At 45.5% G+C, this 16,457-nt stretch overlaps 1 protein-coding gene across 1 annotated transcript in view; it reads right to left on the bottom strand.

The window, feature by feature from the left end:
• The window catches only part of FBP1 (fructose-bisphosphatase 1), a 33,255-nt gene extending 19,625 nt beyond the window's left edge, over positions 1–13,630 (bottom strand). Inside the window, exons 1-2 of the mRNA XM_037056217.1 lie at positions 13,316–13,630; positions 2,149–2,311 (exon numbers count right to left, since the gene is read on the bottom strand). Of these exons, the coding sequence (XP_036912112.1) occupies positions 2,149–2,311; positions 13,316–13,485 (333 nt within the window). The 5' untranslated portion in view covers positions 13,486–13,630. The remainder of the gene's footprint in view (positions 1–2,148; positions 2,312–13,315) is intronic.
• Between the last annotated feature and the right edge of the window lie 2,827 nt (positions 13,631–16,457).

Below are 16,457 nucleotides of genomic sequence, written 5' to 3'. Positions count from 1 at the left end.
CAAGGATAGCATTTAGAATAGAAGGGCAGATAAAGTGCTTCCCAGACAATAAAAAAAACTAAAGGAATTCATCATCACCAAGACATTATTATATGAAATACTAAAGGGATTTATTTAAGAAAAAGATCAGAACTATGAACCATATAATAGCAATAAATACATATGAATCTACAATTGAATATAAAACACAAACTAAGCAAATAAATACAGAAATAGAATCATGGATATGGGGAGAGTTTTGATGGTTGCCAGATGGGAGAGGAGTGTGGGGAAATAGGTGAAGAGTTGAGAGAATTGAGAAGGATAAATTGGCCCTGGCTGGTGTGGCTCAGTGGACCGAGTGCTGGCCTGTGAGCCAAAGGGTCACTGGTTAGATTCCCAGCTGGGGCACATGCCTAAGTTTCAGGGGAGGTCCACAGTAGGGGGTGCACGAGAGGCAATCACACACTGATGTTTCTCTCCTTTCCTTTCTCCCTCCCTTCCCCTCTGTCTAAAAATAAATAAATAAAATCTAAAAAAAAAGAAGTACAAATTGGTAGTTATAGAATAGCCACTGTGATATAAACTAAAGTATAGAAAATGAAGTACTCAAAGAACTTACATGCATGTCCCACAGACATGAATAATGATATGGGGATTGACTGAGGGAGTGGGGGTGCTGGGTGGAGCAGTGCAAAGGGATAACTGTAATAAAATAATCAGTAAAATATAATTTAAAAAATACACTGAAGGCAAGAAGCAAAAGGGACAGGTTCAAGGCAGGCACTATTTAATTGCCCTTGTACAAAGCAGGCTGATTGTAGTATAGAACTGTTTCCCCCAAAGGGGCTGGAAAGAGGTGAAGCCAAGAGGGCATAAGATGAGCTCAGAGGTGTGATAATTACTGTGTTGGTATAATTATTATTATACATTCTTATTAAATCCTTGTGTTACAGATTCTTATCTGTGCTTTTTGCTCCATTAGTGTGCTCCCAAAATGTAAGGATACTTTCTTCTTTTCACACCTATAACTCAGTGTTTTGCAAACAGGATATAGTCAATATTTGTTCAATTTAAATGACTTGAGGTGGCATTAAGTAAATAAATAAATTTCTTCATAAAATTAGGATAATTCTCTGATTCCCTGACCACTTGTCCTTTACAAATCACCCTGGTTGATGCACGATAAACTGTCATCTGAAAAAGGGGAACATGAGTATTATTAGTAGGCCCTTTGTAGTCAGAGAAGTTGGGCTGACAGAGAATATTGAACAACAAATTCAATCCACATGCCTAAAACTGCCAAGTACCTTGAGAAGCCTAATAGAGAACAACATGAACATTGAATCTGACATGTAATAGTATTTTAGGAATGATGTAAAACAAGTTAATCGGAGGTGGCTGTCCATCTTCTTCAAAAGGTCAAGACTGGGTATCAGCAGCCTCTATCAGTTCATCTTCTAAATGCTTTTTTCTAATTCTACTCCCACATGTCCCCAGTTTTTCTCACACAGGGAGAGATAGTAAGTAAGCCCATATAACTCCACTTCTAATTTCAAACGTTTTTTTAACTATATGACTGTTGTTATTCTATAAAAGCTGGATACACTCTTTCCATTCTCTTTTGCAACAATAATTTATTATTGAACCCTCACAATGGGCTTGGCATTATGCTGATGCTAGAATACACAGAAGAATGTAAGTTATCTTCACCCTCCAGAATCAATCAGATCAATAGGATTCCAAATAGACTGCATAATGCACAAATCAGTGATACGAATTGCAAGCAGTGTAGACTGGCAGGAGAGTTGGATGTGAAGGGTGGGAATTTGGTGGGTGGAGATGAAGTAAGGAGGGCCAGACATTGAAGGGCCTTGAACATGACACTGAAAAGTCAGGAATGGAGATGAGTGTGAGTATATAAGAGTTCCTCCCATGTATGAGTCCACCGGAGAGATGACAAACATGAATTGTGGTGATAGGGTATACAGGAGTATACAGTTTGAGATATGATAGTCAGGATGAACCCGGGAAATGATGACTTATGGTTCAGAAGGAATCTAGGGTGATTCCTAGGAATGCAGTTTGGCTGAACAATTGGAGTAATTTATGCAACAAGGAAGAAAAATGGTTACATTAAAACCCTGCATGGTAGAAGTTCAGACCTACCCTTTTCTCAGGTTCTACAATTATGGCTTGTTTGTTTTCTTCTGACACAAGAACACAGGTTGCAAAGGATGACTGTAACACGTTAATGACCAGGTCATTCGAGAGGACATCCAGCTTCTTTACTTGATCACCTGTCACATTGGTAGAGCCAGCAATTCCATAGCTAGAGGGAAGAAATGCCACAAAAATATAAGTGGTGACCACCAGAACATGTAAATGCACGTATAAACTCACTAAAAGTGTCATGGAGTAAGATTTAGAAGAAAGAAAAATAGATGCATGGTTTGGAAGATGGGGTCCTGGGGTTGGGGGGGAGGAAATATTGTCATTGACCTGCCCAGTACCCGTCATGGCACCCAACATACTTTTGTGGTTGAATCTGTGTTTCTCAACCTTCCCCTACCCTGCCATTAGGGCCTCTAAGGAAGATTTTTAGGTATTTTTTCCTAATCACACTCCCTCATTAAATTTTAGTTTTAATACTAAAGATATGGTGTATAACTGTTTATGTGCTGTATGTATACATATCTGTGTTTTATACACAAAAAGATTGATTTTTTTTACCCCACCCGCCAAAATCAGTTTTACCCCCAAATGCAGGGTTAATGCTTGATAAATCTGCTGAGAGACACAGCAAGCCAGGAAACCTTCTGGGTAAGAGGGATCCTGAGATGTGAGTGAAGCCAAGGGAGTCTGTTTTTATAGCTGAAAACATCCTAAAAGAAAAGACACTGACTGGTCCCACCACCTCATTTCACAGAGGTGGGTGGAAGCTCACTCCCAGGCAACAAGGGGATTGTCCAAACCAGAGCAGCAGAGCACAAGTACAAAGCTCACTGGGACTCCCAAGCCAGGGCTCTCTTGGTAGCACCCCACTGCCACTGGCAGGGGTCCTAACAGCTGGGGGGGCGGCTAGCAAGTCTGGAGTTTCTGCTCTATTTTCAAGGTACCAGCAAGCCAGTAATTGTGGGATTCCAAGAATCTGAGTGATTTGTCCAAAATGCAGCCTAGTTTGTTAGAATGAGAGAGGAGAAGAGTTGTCATAGCCTGAGGTTGAATAGGAGCACTGAAAGGAGGAGAAAGATTCTAAAGGAAGGGTGTACAGAACAAGAGAAGAGATTAGATGTGAGATGGAAAGAGTAGAGGCATGGAAGATGCCACAAAATGACTGGGCTTGGGGCAGGTGACGAAGGCACACCTGCAGTCATCAGATTTCTGGGAGCACTCACCTGGGGACTGACTGTTATGGCATACACTGCTTCAGCTCCAAAAATGCATTTTTTCCAAACATAACTTACATATCTCTGGCTGGACAAACCTTAGCCAACACCAGAAATCATCCAAACCCAAGTGTCTTGTCTGGCCTGACTCAGGGAGGTAACTCGGTGATCTCATCACCCCATTGTCCAGTGTTTCCTAGAGACACAGCCTGAAGCTGCAAGCTGATTGATCCCTTGGTCTTTTATTCATGAAATAAGATGATGAAAAGAGAAGAAGCATGAGGAAAGCTAGAGGGATGAGATGCTGTTCTTCCAGGTGGGTAAGGGAATGATGCTCTGTCTCTGAGCTTTTCATTCTCATCCCACATAATCTCTTCCTCACCTCAACTTTAAGGCCAGCGCTGGTGGAGAAACAAGACAGCCAAATTCTGGGTGGTGCTGGAGGGGCTTTGCAGGGCCCACCAACTGAAATACATCTTCCTGACTGGTCCTACTGGCACCCATCACCTCCCCTTCCCAGCTAGAGGTTTCCAGAATTAAAGTCACTGCTAATCCAGGACAACAAGCAGGGCTGAGGGAAAGAACATGCACGTGATGGCAGAAACCTGGGTTGGTCCACAGCTCTGCAAGCCCCTCACCCTCATGGAGCCTCCCTTTTTTTGACTTTATTCTTGAGAGCATTAAGTTCCACAGGAAGCTGTGAGAGGACTGCAGGCAATAGATAACTACAGAAGAGCTTAGCCCAGCCCTGGCCCCTAATGTTAGTCCCTGCCTTGATCTCTGGAGGGAGCTCATTAAGGATCTGCATGTAGAGAAATGGGGGTCTCAGGGAACCCCCAAGGCTTCATGTGCTATATGCTGGCATGATTGTTTATCCTTTCCTTCCAGAAGGATGAGGGCAGAGGGCATGTTTTTCCCTAGTGTCCCAGTTTCCAGAACATAGTGGGTCCTCAATAAATACTTGCGAACCAAATGAGTGGCATTCACTGAGGAGAGGAGAGACTGTGCCTGAAAGAACAAGAACAGGAGAGATCAACTTCTAACATTGTTCCACACCTTGGAGTGCCAGCCCTGGCACAGTCCCCAGAGGGTCAGGCCTGTAGGGACAGCTCCAGGGAGGCCCAGAGGCTGGGGCTAAGGGACAAAGAAGGCATGGAAAAGGGCTGTTTCACACTTCGGCCCACACTCCACTGGCTCGGGTATCTCACTCAGCAAGATGGGAGAGGGCCGGTCAGCTCCTTGAGGAGCTGCATAAGTGTTCATTTATTCCACAAGTATTTATTGGGCACCCAATGTGCCCCCAAAACTCTCCTGACTGCTTGGGTTAGAGTGCAGAACAAGACAGATGACATCACTGGCCTCATGGAGCTTTTATTCTATTGAGTGAGACAAACAAGAAACGAGTACCTTTGAACGAACGAGATACCATCAGATAGCAACCAGTGCTCTGATAAAATGAAACAAGATGCTTAGGGATGGTCGGGGAGGGAATTAGATGGTCAAGGAATGCCTCACTGCAAAGGGGCCATTCAAGCTGAATGATATCTTGAATATTTTTATTAAAAAGGAGAAGGTATGAAAATGTCCAAAAGGAACCCAAGTAAGTCCACCAGTAATGACTCCACAGAACAGCTCCATGTCAGAAATGTATCTATAAACAACAGGGAGTTTGTTTTTCACACATGTCCAAATGGGAGAGTTTACACTGTGCACATTCACATAACTTTTCAAACCTCGGGGTCTTTTCCCCATGGATTCATGGAGCTCTGAAATGTGGGAAGAAGAGACCCAGGGGGGAGAGCCCAGCAAGGCCAGCTCTGGTTTGTGGGGCTCCTGAGCCAGCACCTCTCCCAATGCCCTAGACTCACCTCCCGCCCCTGTCACCCAATTCAAGGACAGACCAGTTTTTCAGTGACTGATCCACAGGCAGAATCCCCATCATTTGTTCAGGGGAAGTGAATGAAAGTGGCAAAGTTCTTGATGTCCAAGACTGATTGCATTTTCTGAGTTTGCACACTGAGCAGCTGGCCTGACAGAAGTGAGAAGCAAGTTCTATAGCCCCAGATCATGCTGTGGATGTGAGCTATGAGGGGTCACAGGCCGTGTTCAGAAAGCTGACTTGTCTAGCCAAGACTACCAGCTGGACTGCTCAATGCTGCTCCAGGACTCTAAGGTGGCTCCTGCCCTTGGGTCACAGAAAGTGGCACCACCTGTTTATGATGGGAGTTGGGTGAGGCCACATAAAATGCTGCAGGGTGAGCACTGTGGGAACACTCACTACACCTCGCATTGAAATGACCCATCACAGATAAAAGGCCACTTCTCAGGCTCCGCCTCCTTTCAGGGTTAGGTGGCTACTCCTCCCTGCCTTCTCTTTAACTTCCCCCAAAATTGAGGGTCCCTCCTTTGTTTTAAGCAGAATGAATCTTCTTTAATCACCCTCCAGTTCCTTGTAAAGAATAACATTAAGCAACATGGAGATTGACTATTCTGGACCACTCCAATTCAAAATTCAGGCACGTGATTATTTTTCTAGGACATCTCCTGCGGAGAGTTCCCCTGGTAAAACCTGGTATTAGGAAAGCCTCCGTGAAAGCACAGGAGGGTGACTCTAAGGCAGAAACAGGGTTCAGGAGAAATGAGTTCCCAAAGCACCATCTGAGTTTATATACTTTACCACAAAGTCTTTGCACTGCATCTCAGTTCACAAAGCTATCTGCGACTAGGTTTTCACACACAGCCCTGCATTTCTCCTCAGCCATGATGAGTCAGGCTAGGCACATGCTTCTCCCCACATGCCTGGGAAGGCAGCAAGTTGTTCCCAAGGTAGCCTGTTTTCACAGGTCAGTAAAAAGTCAGAAGCAATCAAGCTTCTGATGACTTTGACAAAGGAAAAAAGCCCCCGGAAATATCCTTAGGGAACTAAGTAGGTAAAGAACACATGGAGTTTATTTTCTCCACAAGTTCTCAGAATCCCCCTTAGAAACAATAAATGTCTGCATTCTGAGCAGTCACCATCCCTAAAAGGATAGATGAACAAGAGCCTTCACCTTATATTTCAGTGGCCACTCAGAGGAGCATTGTAACCACCTACAGAAACAAGAGCAGACATGGGCCTCAGTTCCTGGTGACACAGCTCCCTCTTTTGCTGGGCCCATTTGACCCAGGGCTTGGAAAATTATTCAGCTGAGTCCTAGGCAGACTCAAGGAGAGCCTGGTGGGTCAGGAGGGCTGTCCTGGTTTGGACAAAGCTTCCATGCTTATCATTGTGAACAGAGGATGCTACCAATGATCTTCAGTGGGACTTCAGCCGTGCCTTTCATACACCACCCCGCTCATGGCTCATTCTCAGATCAGTTCCTAATGTGTAGCTCCTCCAGGCCAGAATCAGTCAGCAAATAAGGCTGCAGAGATGTGTGTAAATTATCACACAATCGTGTCCAAAAAGTCTTCCGGGGGCCAACTGTGCCCTACAATCAATAAAGAGAAACAAGTCAAACCGTTGAAGAAATGGGTTGACCTGAGCACGCGGTAAACCTCGAGGCTTGGCTCCCTCCCCTCCCCATGCAGAAAAGGAGCTTGGAGCAGTGGGGCACTACCGATCAAGCAGGGACAGGGGCCTTAGTTGTGACTGAGCCAGTGAGTTGACCTGCTGAGGAAGTTTTTTCTAGATGTAAGTTATCACAGAAGGAAAGGCATCGTCATGGGCTTTTTTCCAGGAGCTGGCACTCCAGACCACTGGGGTCCAAATCCCAGCTCTGCCCACCACAGGCTAAGCAACCCTAGGGAAGTCACTTCACATCTCTGACCTTTGGCTCTTCACCTGTGAAACAGGGATTTAGTACCAATATATCTGCATCATATCATACAGATAGACAGGGGCAGTAAACGATTTGATATGGGTGAAGGGCTAGAACAGAGCTTGGCAGGTGAGCAAGAAGTGCTCTTATCCCTGCCCATCCCTAACTCCCTGGCAGTCACACAACCGTGCAAGGCAGGTACTGACAAGAACACAGCACCTGAGACCTGGGTCCTAATTCGGCCTTTCCTTCTCACTGATTGTGTGTCCAGGTGTGTCAACTTCCTGATGGATTGTTTCTGTTTTCAAGCTTTATAAGAATGAGGGCTGATCTGCGTGATGCACCTGGTTCCCAGCAGCCTAATGGCAGCCACCATTGTTCTACACGGAGCCCCCCAGGCACCCATTAAGTGAATGCTGATTGATGAGGGGAGCAGAAACCAAGACCTCTAAACCAGTTTTATGGGCAACTCCTGGGAAGACAGCCAGGGCAGAACTGTGTCACAAGTAATCAGCAACAAAAGAAAGTGCTCCAAGTTTATGCATGACTTAAGTCTCACTGTAAATATTATTTCATTTGAGATGCTTATAACATTTCACTTCCATTTCATTCAATTTAGTTGACACTGCAGCCCGAGTCAGTTGGGGCTGGAGGCAACCCCTTCAAAGTTTAAGCCCCTGTGGCTCTTCCTCTTTAAACCCCTAGAGACACAGAAGTTCTCTTTCTGGAGTTGGAGAGCAAAAATTGATTTGAAAATACATCTCTTCTTTTACTTGTACTGTAAACTTCAATGAAAATCTAAAAAAACTGTAAGTCATTTTAATTCATATGATGGGAAACTCCTTAGAATAATAGGTTATTTTGGCCAGTTCTTATTATCCTTTGAAATTTGGATTAAATATTAACATTGTTTTTAAATTGGCATCTGGTTTCTGGAATGGACTGAGCCATTTCCCAGCCATAGAGTCTGTGATTTACAATTTCTGAAGCACAGCCCTACACACAAGGACCCCAGCCAGGGCCACAGTTGAAGAACAATTCTCAATAACTGCCTTGATTTGCTAACTGCAGGTCATTTCCTCCTGAGGTCAACGTGCCAGCAGGTGGCACTTCAGACAGTACACAAAAGGAATAAGTGGAAAAGCTTGTTTTCAGAACACTCAACCAAAGAAAAAGGGAGGCAGACTAGGATTCAATCCTTATCACTAAAGTCCAAGGTGACACTGACTTGTTACTAATTGATTTCAAGGTAAATGACCAACCAACCGGTCACCCAGCAGGGAACGTCCAAGGGTCAGATCAGAAACACATTGGAGAGGCCCCAACCAGAGCAGTTTTTAAAGGTCACAATCCCCAGGCTTCACTTGAGTTCATGCCAGCCAAAATGGGCAAATAGGATGGAGTGTGGTTGGCTGTGCTTCTGCTGTGAAAAGGAAGTTACAGTTCAGTCTTTGGAAATGTGGAGAAGCTAATTCAAAATATATATATATAAATTGGATCGTTTCCAAAAGTTTAATGCCATAAACTCTGAAAATTTGAATATAAACTGAAGCATGTATTAACTGACCTGCAATTCCAAAATTAGAACTGAAGTTACTTATTTTTTCTTCCATCTATATAGAGAGGGCCCCGTATACAAAAGCAATTGTTCTGGGCACCTCATGAGCGTGATGGGAGGATATTTCCTAACCTGTCTGAAGGGACAACATTGTTTTAATATATAATGGTCTAGCCTGAAATACATGCCTGCTGTATGTGATGTGGGCAACTACTAAGGAATGAGAAGCAAAATAAAAACATACTGGTTTATAAAAAAATAATAATCTTCAGCCTAGAAAAAATGATGATATTAGTACCCATTTAATGAACTCACTTCATCCTCACAGAAGTCTCTGAGGTTGAAAAAGACATTTGTCTCCATCTTACAAGTGAGGAAACTGAGTCTCAGAGATGTTACATCAATTGCTCAAATCCTCACAAAAAATTAAATGGCGGAGCCAGGAATCTGAACCCAGCTCCATAATTCTTTGAAATTTGTTCTTAAGCAGTGCATGCTCCTGTTCTTCTTCATCTAGTCCTGGTTTTCTCCTCTTTCTACCTCAGGGCAGAATGAACTAAAATCCAGCAGCTAAATCTTTAATCAGCGCTTCATCCCTAAATTCCAAACTGGTTCATCCCACTACTGAATGGACCACATCTCCAACTGGGTAGCCTTTTAACACCTAAAGTTCAGTGTTTCCAAAATGTCAGAATCATCTTCTCAGCCTCCCCTGCCTCAAAAAACCAGCTCTTCCTTTGGAATTTTGTTTTTGTTTAGTTCTGTTTTCAAAGGCGGGACCCTGCTGTCACTTGCTGGGACCCGCTCTTTGAGAAGTTGCCCTGCTCACCCAGTCCACACTCAGACTTCTCCCAGGACCCCCCTTCCTCCTGCTTATGCTCTAGATCTGGTTGAATTTTCTTGCTCTGCCCCTTTTCAGGGAGCTCCGAAATGAGGGAAGAGGAGACCCAGAGGGGAGGGCCCTGCAAGGCCAGCTCTGGTTCATGGGGCTTCTGGGCCAGCACCTCTCCCCATCCCGCTTATCTCCCCCCACCACCCCATTCAAGGACAGACTGGTTTTCCTGTGACTGTTCCACATGCAGAATCCCCATCATCTGCTTTTCCCTGTGTCTTAGCTTTCCCTTGTCAAGCGTTATACTTCTAGCCGTATCTTCCCCAGACTGATCTGTAATCTTGGCACTGCCCTACTCAGAGACCTTCACTCTTTCCCCTTTGCACACCCACAGAATATAAAGCATTTACCCTTGCCATTTGGTGTTCCCCAATGCATCCACAATGAGACATCCACAAACACCCCACCACATGTACACCATGCTTCAGTCAAACTGAATGAGCAACGTTTCCAGAAACATTTTTCCGCCTAGTACCTTTCCTCATACAATGGTCCAGCCTGAAATGCTCCCCAGCCCTCAGGCCTTAGGACCATCCGGTCCTGCCAGTGAGAGATGCCCACCTGACGCTCCAGGATCCATTGCATCCACATCACGTCTTTGGCACCTCTTTGAAAGCATCTTTCAGAATCTCTACTGTTTTATAACTAATTCTATACTTGTATTTTTCCTGCAGATTAAGTTCTGTGTCATTCTCATCTCTCAGGCTCTTTTGGAGCTTTGTATATTGTGGGTGTTCAATAACATTTTATTGAATTGCACAGAATCAGTGAATTCTTCAAACAGTGATTTGGAAACATGCACAAAGGGAAGTCAACTGAACATGACTAAAGCAAAAGCCTAAGCCACAGGAGGACTACTTTTGTCCAAAGGATTGGAGACAGAGAAGTGGGGGGAACACTGGAATTTGAACCATGAACTCACTGGGTCCCCCTGCAGACTGCTGACTGGTCTCATGAGAAAACAAAAGACTGGTTGCCCCTCATCTCTGCTGAGAGTGGGTGGAGGCCACAAGCAGAGAGCATAGGCTTTAAGTGCAGGATGACGCTAAGGCAATGGCTTCTTGCAATGCTAATCTTAACTCACGTCAAAAATGTAATGAATAGATGAGATTTAGAGATGGGTCAGCTTTAACTGATCTCTAAAAAACAGATGTGTGGTTTGGTGAAAAGAGCCCAACCTGGGCCAAAGGCCAGGTCACCTTGTCTTCCTTGGCCTTGGGATCCTCGTCTGTACAAAGAGGGGTGGGACCACGTGACTTCCAAGGCTTTCAGCTTAAAAACTCTATAAATCTATGAATATCTTATTAAGAGCAAGGAAAGTAGATAAAGATCAACTGTTGATTGACAGAGAGAACAAGTACCCCAGTGGGCTCTTTGCTGAAACTTCTGAAGTCTCCCTGATGAGACATCATGGCTGAGCTCCAAAAACTGGTTCCCGAGAGGTTCCTGCAAACCAGCAATCATCCTGTCATTCTGGACGCACATCCTTCTAGGCCAGGTCTTCACACTAACAAGCTATCTACAGGCCGGCTAGCCTTTTCATCCAGGACATCAAAGCCAGTAATGAATATAATTTGGAGCCCTGACTTGAGATCTTGTCTAGCTGCTGCTTCCCTGACTGCATGTCGTACTGAGACAGCAAACTCTTCTCAGTTCTGGTCCTCCCCATCAACGGCCCACACGACCAGCATCCATCCATGTTCCGTGAATACAACACCTGTGACATGTGCTAACACAGGGGGAGAATAAAACAACTTGTTTGTGTACCCATGCAATGGAACACTAGGCAACAGTTAAAACAAAGGAGGTGGATTTATGTCTTGCCATTGAAGGATGGCCATTAGATATTGTTGAATGATGAAAGCAAACTACGGAAGAATATGCTGTGATCCCATTTTGTTTGCTACTTACATATAGACACATGTAATTATATCCATCTGTAAACTTATATGAGCATAGATAAGTATCTGAGAAAATAACCAGTAAATTATTAGTGGAGGACACCACAGAGAATGGATAGAGGTGGGTTTCACCTTTCCCTTGGTGGTTCTTTTGAGTGGTTTGAATTTTTGTCAGTTAGTGACTCTTATTAAGTAGTTTATAATGATAACAACATTTTTAAACTTGGTATTCACCACTATTTGGTCTAAAAATATGTACATATTTCATACAGCCAAAATGAGTACCCTGTGTCCAGGTCCCACTATTTGAGGTTTCTGAAAATGCATAAAATATACAACTCAAAGCAGATCTTGCATTTCCAAGTTTCTTTGGGGGTGTGGAAGGTATAGACATACTTTTAACATAATGTAGGAAATGACAGGTACTCTTTTTTTTAAAGGCCCCTTGTTCTCAAAGACAGGTCAATCTATGAGATCACCTCTACTTTTTGAAAATCAAATTTGAAGTGAGATTTTAACTGAGTATGTTTTCTTTCAAATGTATTATTAAGAGGATCTTCCTAACATACCTGCTCCAGTCCCTCTCCCAGCCAGACCTATCCCTGCTTGACATCTGAAAATAAGGGTGCCCATACACTCCTTTCTTAAGAGCCAGCAATCCATGTTGGGGGACCAGAGCCAAACACTTCACCAGAAAAGGAAGCCAGGTTGCAGGGGTTATACTTTCTCAGATCATCTCTGAACATCAGACACAAATTTTATACTGTACCTGAGTGTATGAAATGTTAGGGAGGAGTGGGGGCGATCTGAAAACCCATGTACTCTTCAGCTAAGCGAGGACCAGATAAATATAAAATAATCGTGCACACCAGAATAAAACAAACAGTATTTGTGTAACTTAGAGAAGCCTCACAAGAAGGTGCCCTTTGAATTCCCATGTTCTGTGATTCCTTTGCTATACACAAAGTCATCTGCAGATCAACAACGTGGTAACACAATCACCACCTAAGAATTTCCTAGAAATGCAGACTCTCAGGCCCTAGTAGGGCCTACTTCCCCAGCTGCACGCAGCACTGCTGCTCCAGAGAGCTCTGGGCTGCAGGCTTCCTCTCAGCCTGCCTGGGGCTTCCGTGGTGGCTCCTAACAGCGCTTGTTTAGGCTTAAGGAGATACTGGATTCGAATCCGACTTGCATAGCAGTGAAGGAGATCAAAGAAGAGAAAGGGAAAAGAAAGTACCTGTATGAAGCTAGGATGGGTATGGCCAGCAGGCCAGGTGCCCAGCAGCCACCCGTTTTCACCAAAAGGAAGCTGACAGCCCTGGCTGGTGTAGCTCAGTGGATTGAGCGCGGGCCTGCGAACCACACAATCGTGGTTTGATTCCCAGTCAGGGCACATGCCTGAGATGCAGGCCAGTTCCCAGCAGGGGACTCACGGGAGGCAACCATACATTGATATTTCTCTCCTTCTCTCCTTCCCTTCCCCTCTAAAGATAAATAAATAAATAATTTTTTTAAAGGAAGCTGACAGTGGTGCCAAGCAAGATAGGCTGCTCAGCCCCCGTGAAAGGGATGGATGTAGGATGAAGGCAGGTGTGGATGGGGTGACAGGCCCCCAGGTGGGCGCCTCTAAGATCAAGAGAGGGGGAGCGGGGCTCAAGTACAAACCTCTGGAGAGGAGAGGACAGACAGACAGACTGACAGCAGGAGGACCTGAGGACCAGACATCAGACTGTCGGGCACATCCCCAGCTGGACAGACAGACAGGATGCGGCCCAGCGGCCTGAGGTCTGACTCACAGGTTCGCAAGGCCCGCCTTGCGCACAGCTGTGGAGATGGCTTTGACCGCGGTGCAGAGCGAGTTGAGCAGCTGGGTCATCTCGCCCGTGCCACGGGCCTTCCTGCCCTCCTCCATGACAAAGCGGGTCAGGGTGACGATATTCGTCTCGAAGGCCGTCTGGTCGGTCATGCTGGGGCTGGGTTGCTGCGCTGTAGGAGACCGAGGCTGGCTGGCGAGGACGCGGTGGTACACGGCGGAAATGCGGCCGCTGAGTGTCAGCACGGATCTGAGTGTAACTAGCCCTAGACAGCTCTCCCCGTCTTATTTGAGCCCTGGGGACGCCTAAAGGTGCTGGGTCAGCGTCCCTCCCCGGGAACACCTCCGCGCCCGCCCCGCCGCAACTGGTGCACAGCCCTCTCCATTCCCACCCGCCCCCACCCCGCCCCACAGAGATCCTGGTCTCATTTCCCTTCCCCCATTTGCTCTGCTATCCCCACCCACCTCTGCCTCCGCAACCACCTCCACTTCCTCCTCTTGCTCCACCAGACTCCCGCCTAAGGGCGGCCAATGGCATTGTGGAGCGTTCCTCTGAGCCACCTGCACTATCACTTTCAGTCCCTGCACGGACCTGCCATAAAACGGAAGTTCAGAGGGTTATGTAAAGTGCTCAGTGTAGCAGAGCTGGTCACTCCAGTGGCTCAGACTGCTTAGGTTCCCTCCCCTACGTTGTCCCTGCTCCCCACCCTCTGTCCACCCTTGCTTGTCCTGCCAATGGTTCATCTGGCAAATCTCAGGAGAAGAGGATTCAAGCTGTCCTTCACATGGGTGAAGATCCATGTTTGGGTCCTTAGTTCAGTCCTCTTCTTCTAAAGATTCCTACAGCTCTGGAGCTTTGGGGGACTTTAGTTTCCACTACCTGTGTTTTGCAGAGAAAACAGTAATAGATACTGGAAAGTGTCTCCAAGATACACTGAAGCCAGAGGCTCGGTAGCCGACATCCTGACCCACACTTCGTAGCCACAATGATGCTGTCCTAAGGCAGTTCATACACTGATCCATGAAACAACATTTTTGAGCACCTACTGCATACCAGGCACTGGCACTAGGGATAGAGCCTGAACAAAACTGGTAACTGCCTACTTTGACCTTACATTTTAACAGAGAGACAAGAAAAATTAAACAAATCATAGGTTAAAATGTTAGGTAAAACATAAGTGCTATAAAGAAAAATGAAATAGGGAATGTTAGGGAAGTATTAAATAGAGGAGTCAGGGAACACTTCACTGAGAAAGTGACATTTGAGCAAAGAGCTGAAGAATGTGAGGCAGGAGCCAGTGGAGATGGGAAGTGTTTCCCACAGAGAGAAAAGCTGTGATGTCCACAGGCCCTGCAGTGAAAATGTGTGTGGCATGTCTGAGGAGTGGCCTGGAGACCAGTGGAGATGGAGCAGAGTTGGCCAGGAGATGAAGTAGAAGAGATAGGGTGCCTGGGGGAAAAGGAGGCAGTAGGGGTGAGGCCCGGAGGGCCCAGTGATGCTTGACTTCCACTGGGAGGAAACCACTGCAGAGTCTGCGATAGAAGAGATCTGCCCCTTGTCTTCATACTCTGGCTTCTGTCTTAAATCAGACCAAAGAGAGAAGGCAGATGCTCTTGAGGTTGCTGAACAATGGTAATCCAGGGAGATAGTAGGGAAAATGGTAAGCATTTGCTGGATTCTGGCTTGAAGATAGAACAGAGAGATTTGTTGACAGATGAGAGGTGGGAAAGGACAGTTCAGGATCATACTAACGGTTGGAGCCTGAGCACCTGGAAAGGTAGAGTGGCCCTCATCTAGGAAGACTTAGAGGGGAGTATGTTAGGGGCAGAGTTGAAGATTAGGGATGAACTATGGGATACATTAAGTTTGTAATGCCTATTAGATATCCAAGGGAATAGCAAGTAGACAGTCAGATTTGTGAGTCCAAAATCAGAGAAGTCCAAACTGGAAATATAAATTGGAAAACCTCACTGATGAACAATGGTTGGAGCCATGAGACTGGATGGAACAAATTGCCAAGGAAGGGAGGAGTCAGCTGAAAGCCAAGAGGTATAGCATTCAGGGGCCAAGTAATAATGTGAATAAGGGGCAGGGCTGATCTTTGTGCCAAATGCTGCAGACAAGACCAGCAAGACAGACCTGAAAACTGACCCCTGGGGTCGATGGCAGAGACCTGGTTGGTGTACTGATGCTGGATTAGGTGGTCAGATGGGAACCTTGGATGAGGGCAGATAGTGGTACCAACAGGAAAGAAGGTTACTATTGCTTTGTAGCCCAAGAGGGCATTGATACCACCACAGGGAAAGCAGATAATTCAAGGACCTGCTTAACTCTTTGCTCCTTGGGCAGTTTTTCAAGGGAAACACTGCAGAGTGATGGCATAGGAAGTAGACTTGGGAGAGAAATATTTCCCTAAATGTAAACTTTGGAAGGTGATGACTAGTATTTTTGGCCTAGTGACTAGTTGTAGCAGCTCTGTTCAAGAGTTTAGGCCTTTATGTGTCAGATGTTTAGTCCCTTGGGATCTCGTATCAGCCAGTTGACTAGTCCAACTCAGCCCTCCTGAAGTTTAATCCCTTGGAAACTACCCTTGGTAAGAGGGCGAGAGCTCAAGATTTGGATTGGGAAGGTCTGCTGGATTCCCAGCTTAGCCCTCACCAGCCTGAAGACCTGAGCCATTATGCAGTCTCTCTAATTCTGGTTTTGTTTGTCTGTAAAATGAGATGATTGTTCTAGGTGGCAGGGGTGGCATGAACATGATGTGAAATGACGTTGCAGAGTGCTCGCCTCTGAGCCAGACACGGAGAACACACTAAAAAATGGAAGAGATCTCTGTCTAGCTCATCGATTGTTGTCTGCCACCCACAGGGATGTGGAGCCCACCACCTGCAAGGCAACCATCACCTTAAGAATAAGCCACTTCTCATGGTGGTCAAGTGTCCTAAAAGGTCTGGATTGGAGTCCTGGCCTTGCCCTTTAGTAGTTGTGTAAATTTATGCAAGTTACCAACCTTGCTGAGTAACATTTCAATTACCTATGAATTTGTGCTAAAAATTGTAGCTAAGTCATGAGATTATATAGGCAATGTAAGTAAAGTGTTTAAGAGCCATGCCCATCCTGCAGT

This window comes from Sturnira hondurensis, unplaced genomic scaffold (genome assembly GCF_014824575.4).
Source record: "Sturnira hondurensis isolate 20B ecotype Veracruz unplaced genomic scaffold, ASM1482457v3 Scaffold0008860, whole genome shotgun sequence".
In the NCBI taxonomy this organism is placed as follows: domain Eukaryota; kingdom Metazoa; phylum Chordata; class Mammalia; order Chiroptera; family Phyllostomidae; genus Sturnira; species Sturnira hondurensis.
This window is presented reverse-complemented; position numbering and strand designations above follow the sequence as displayed.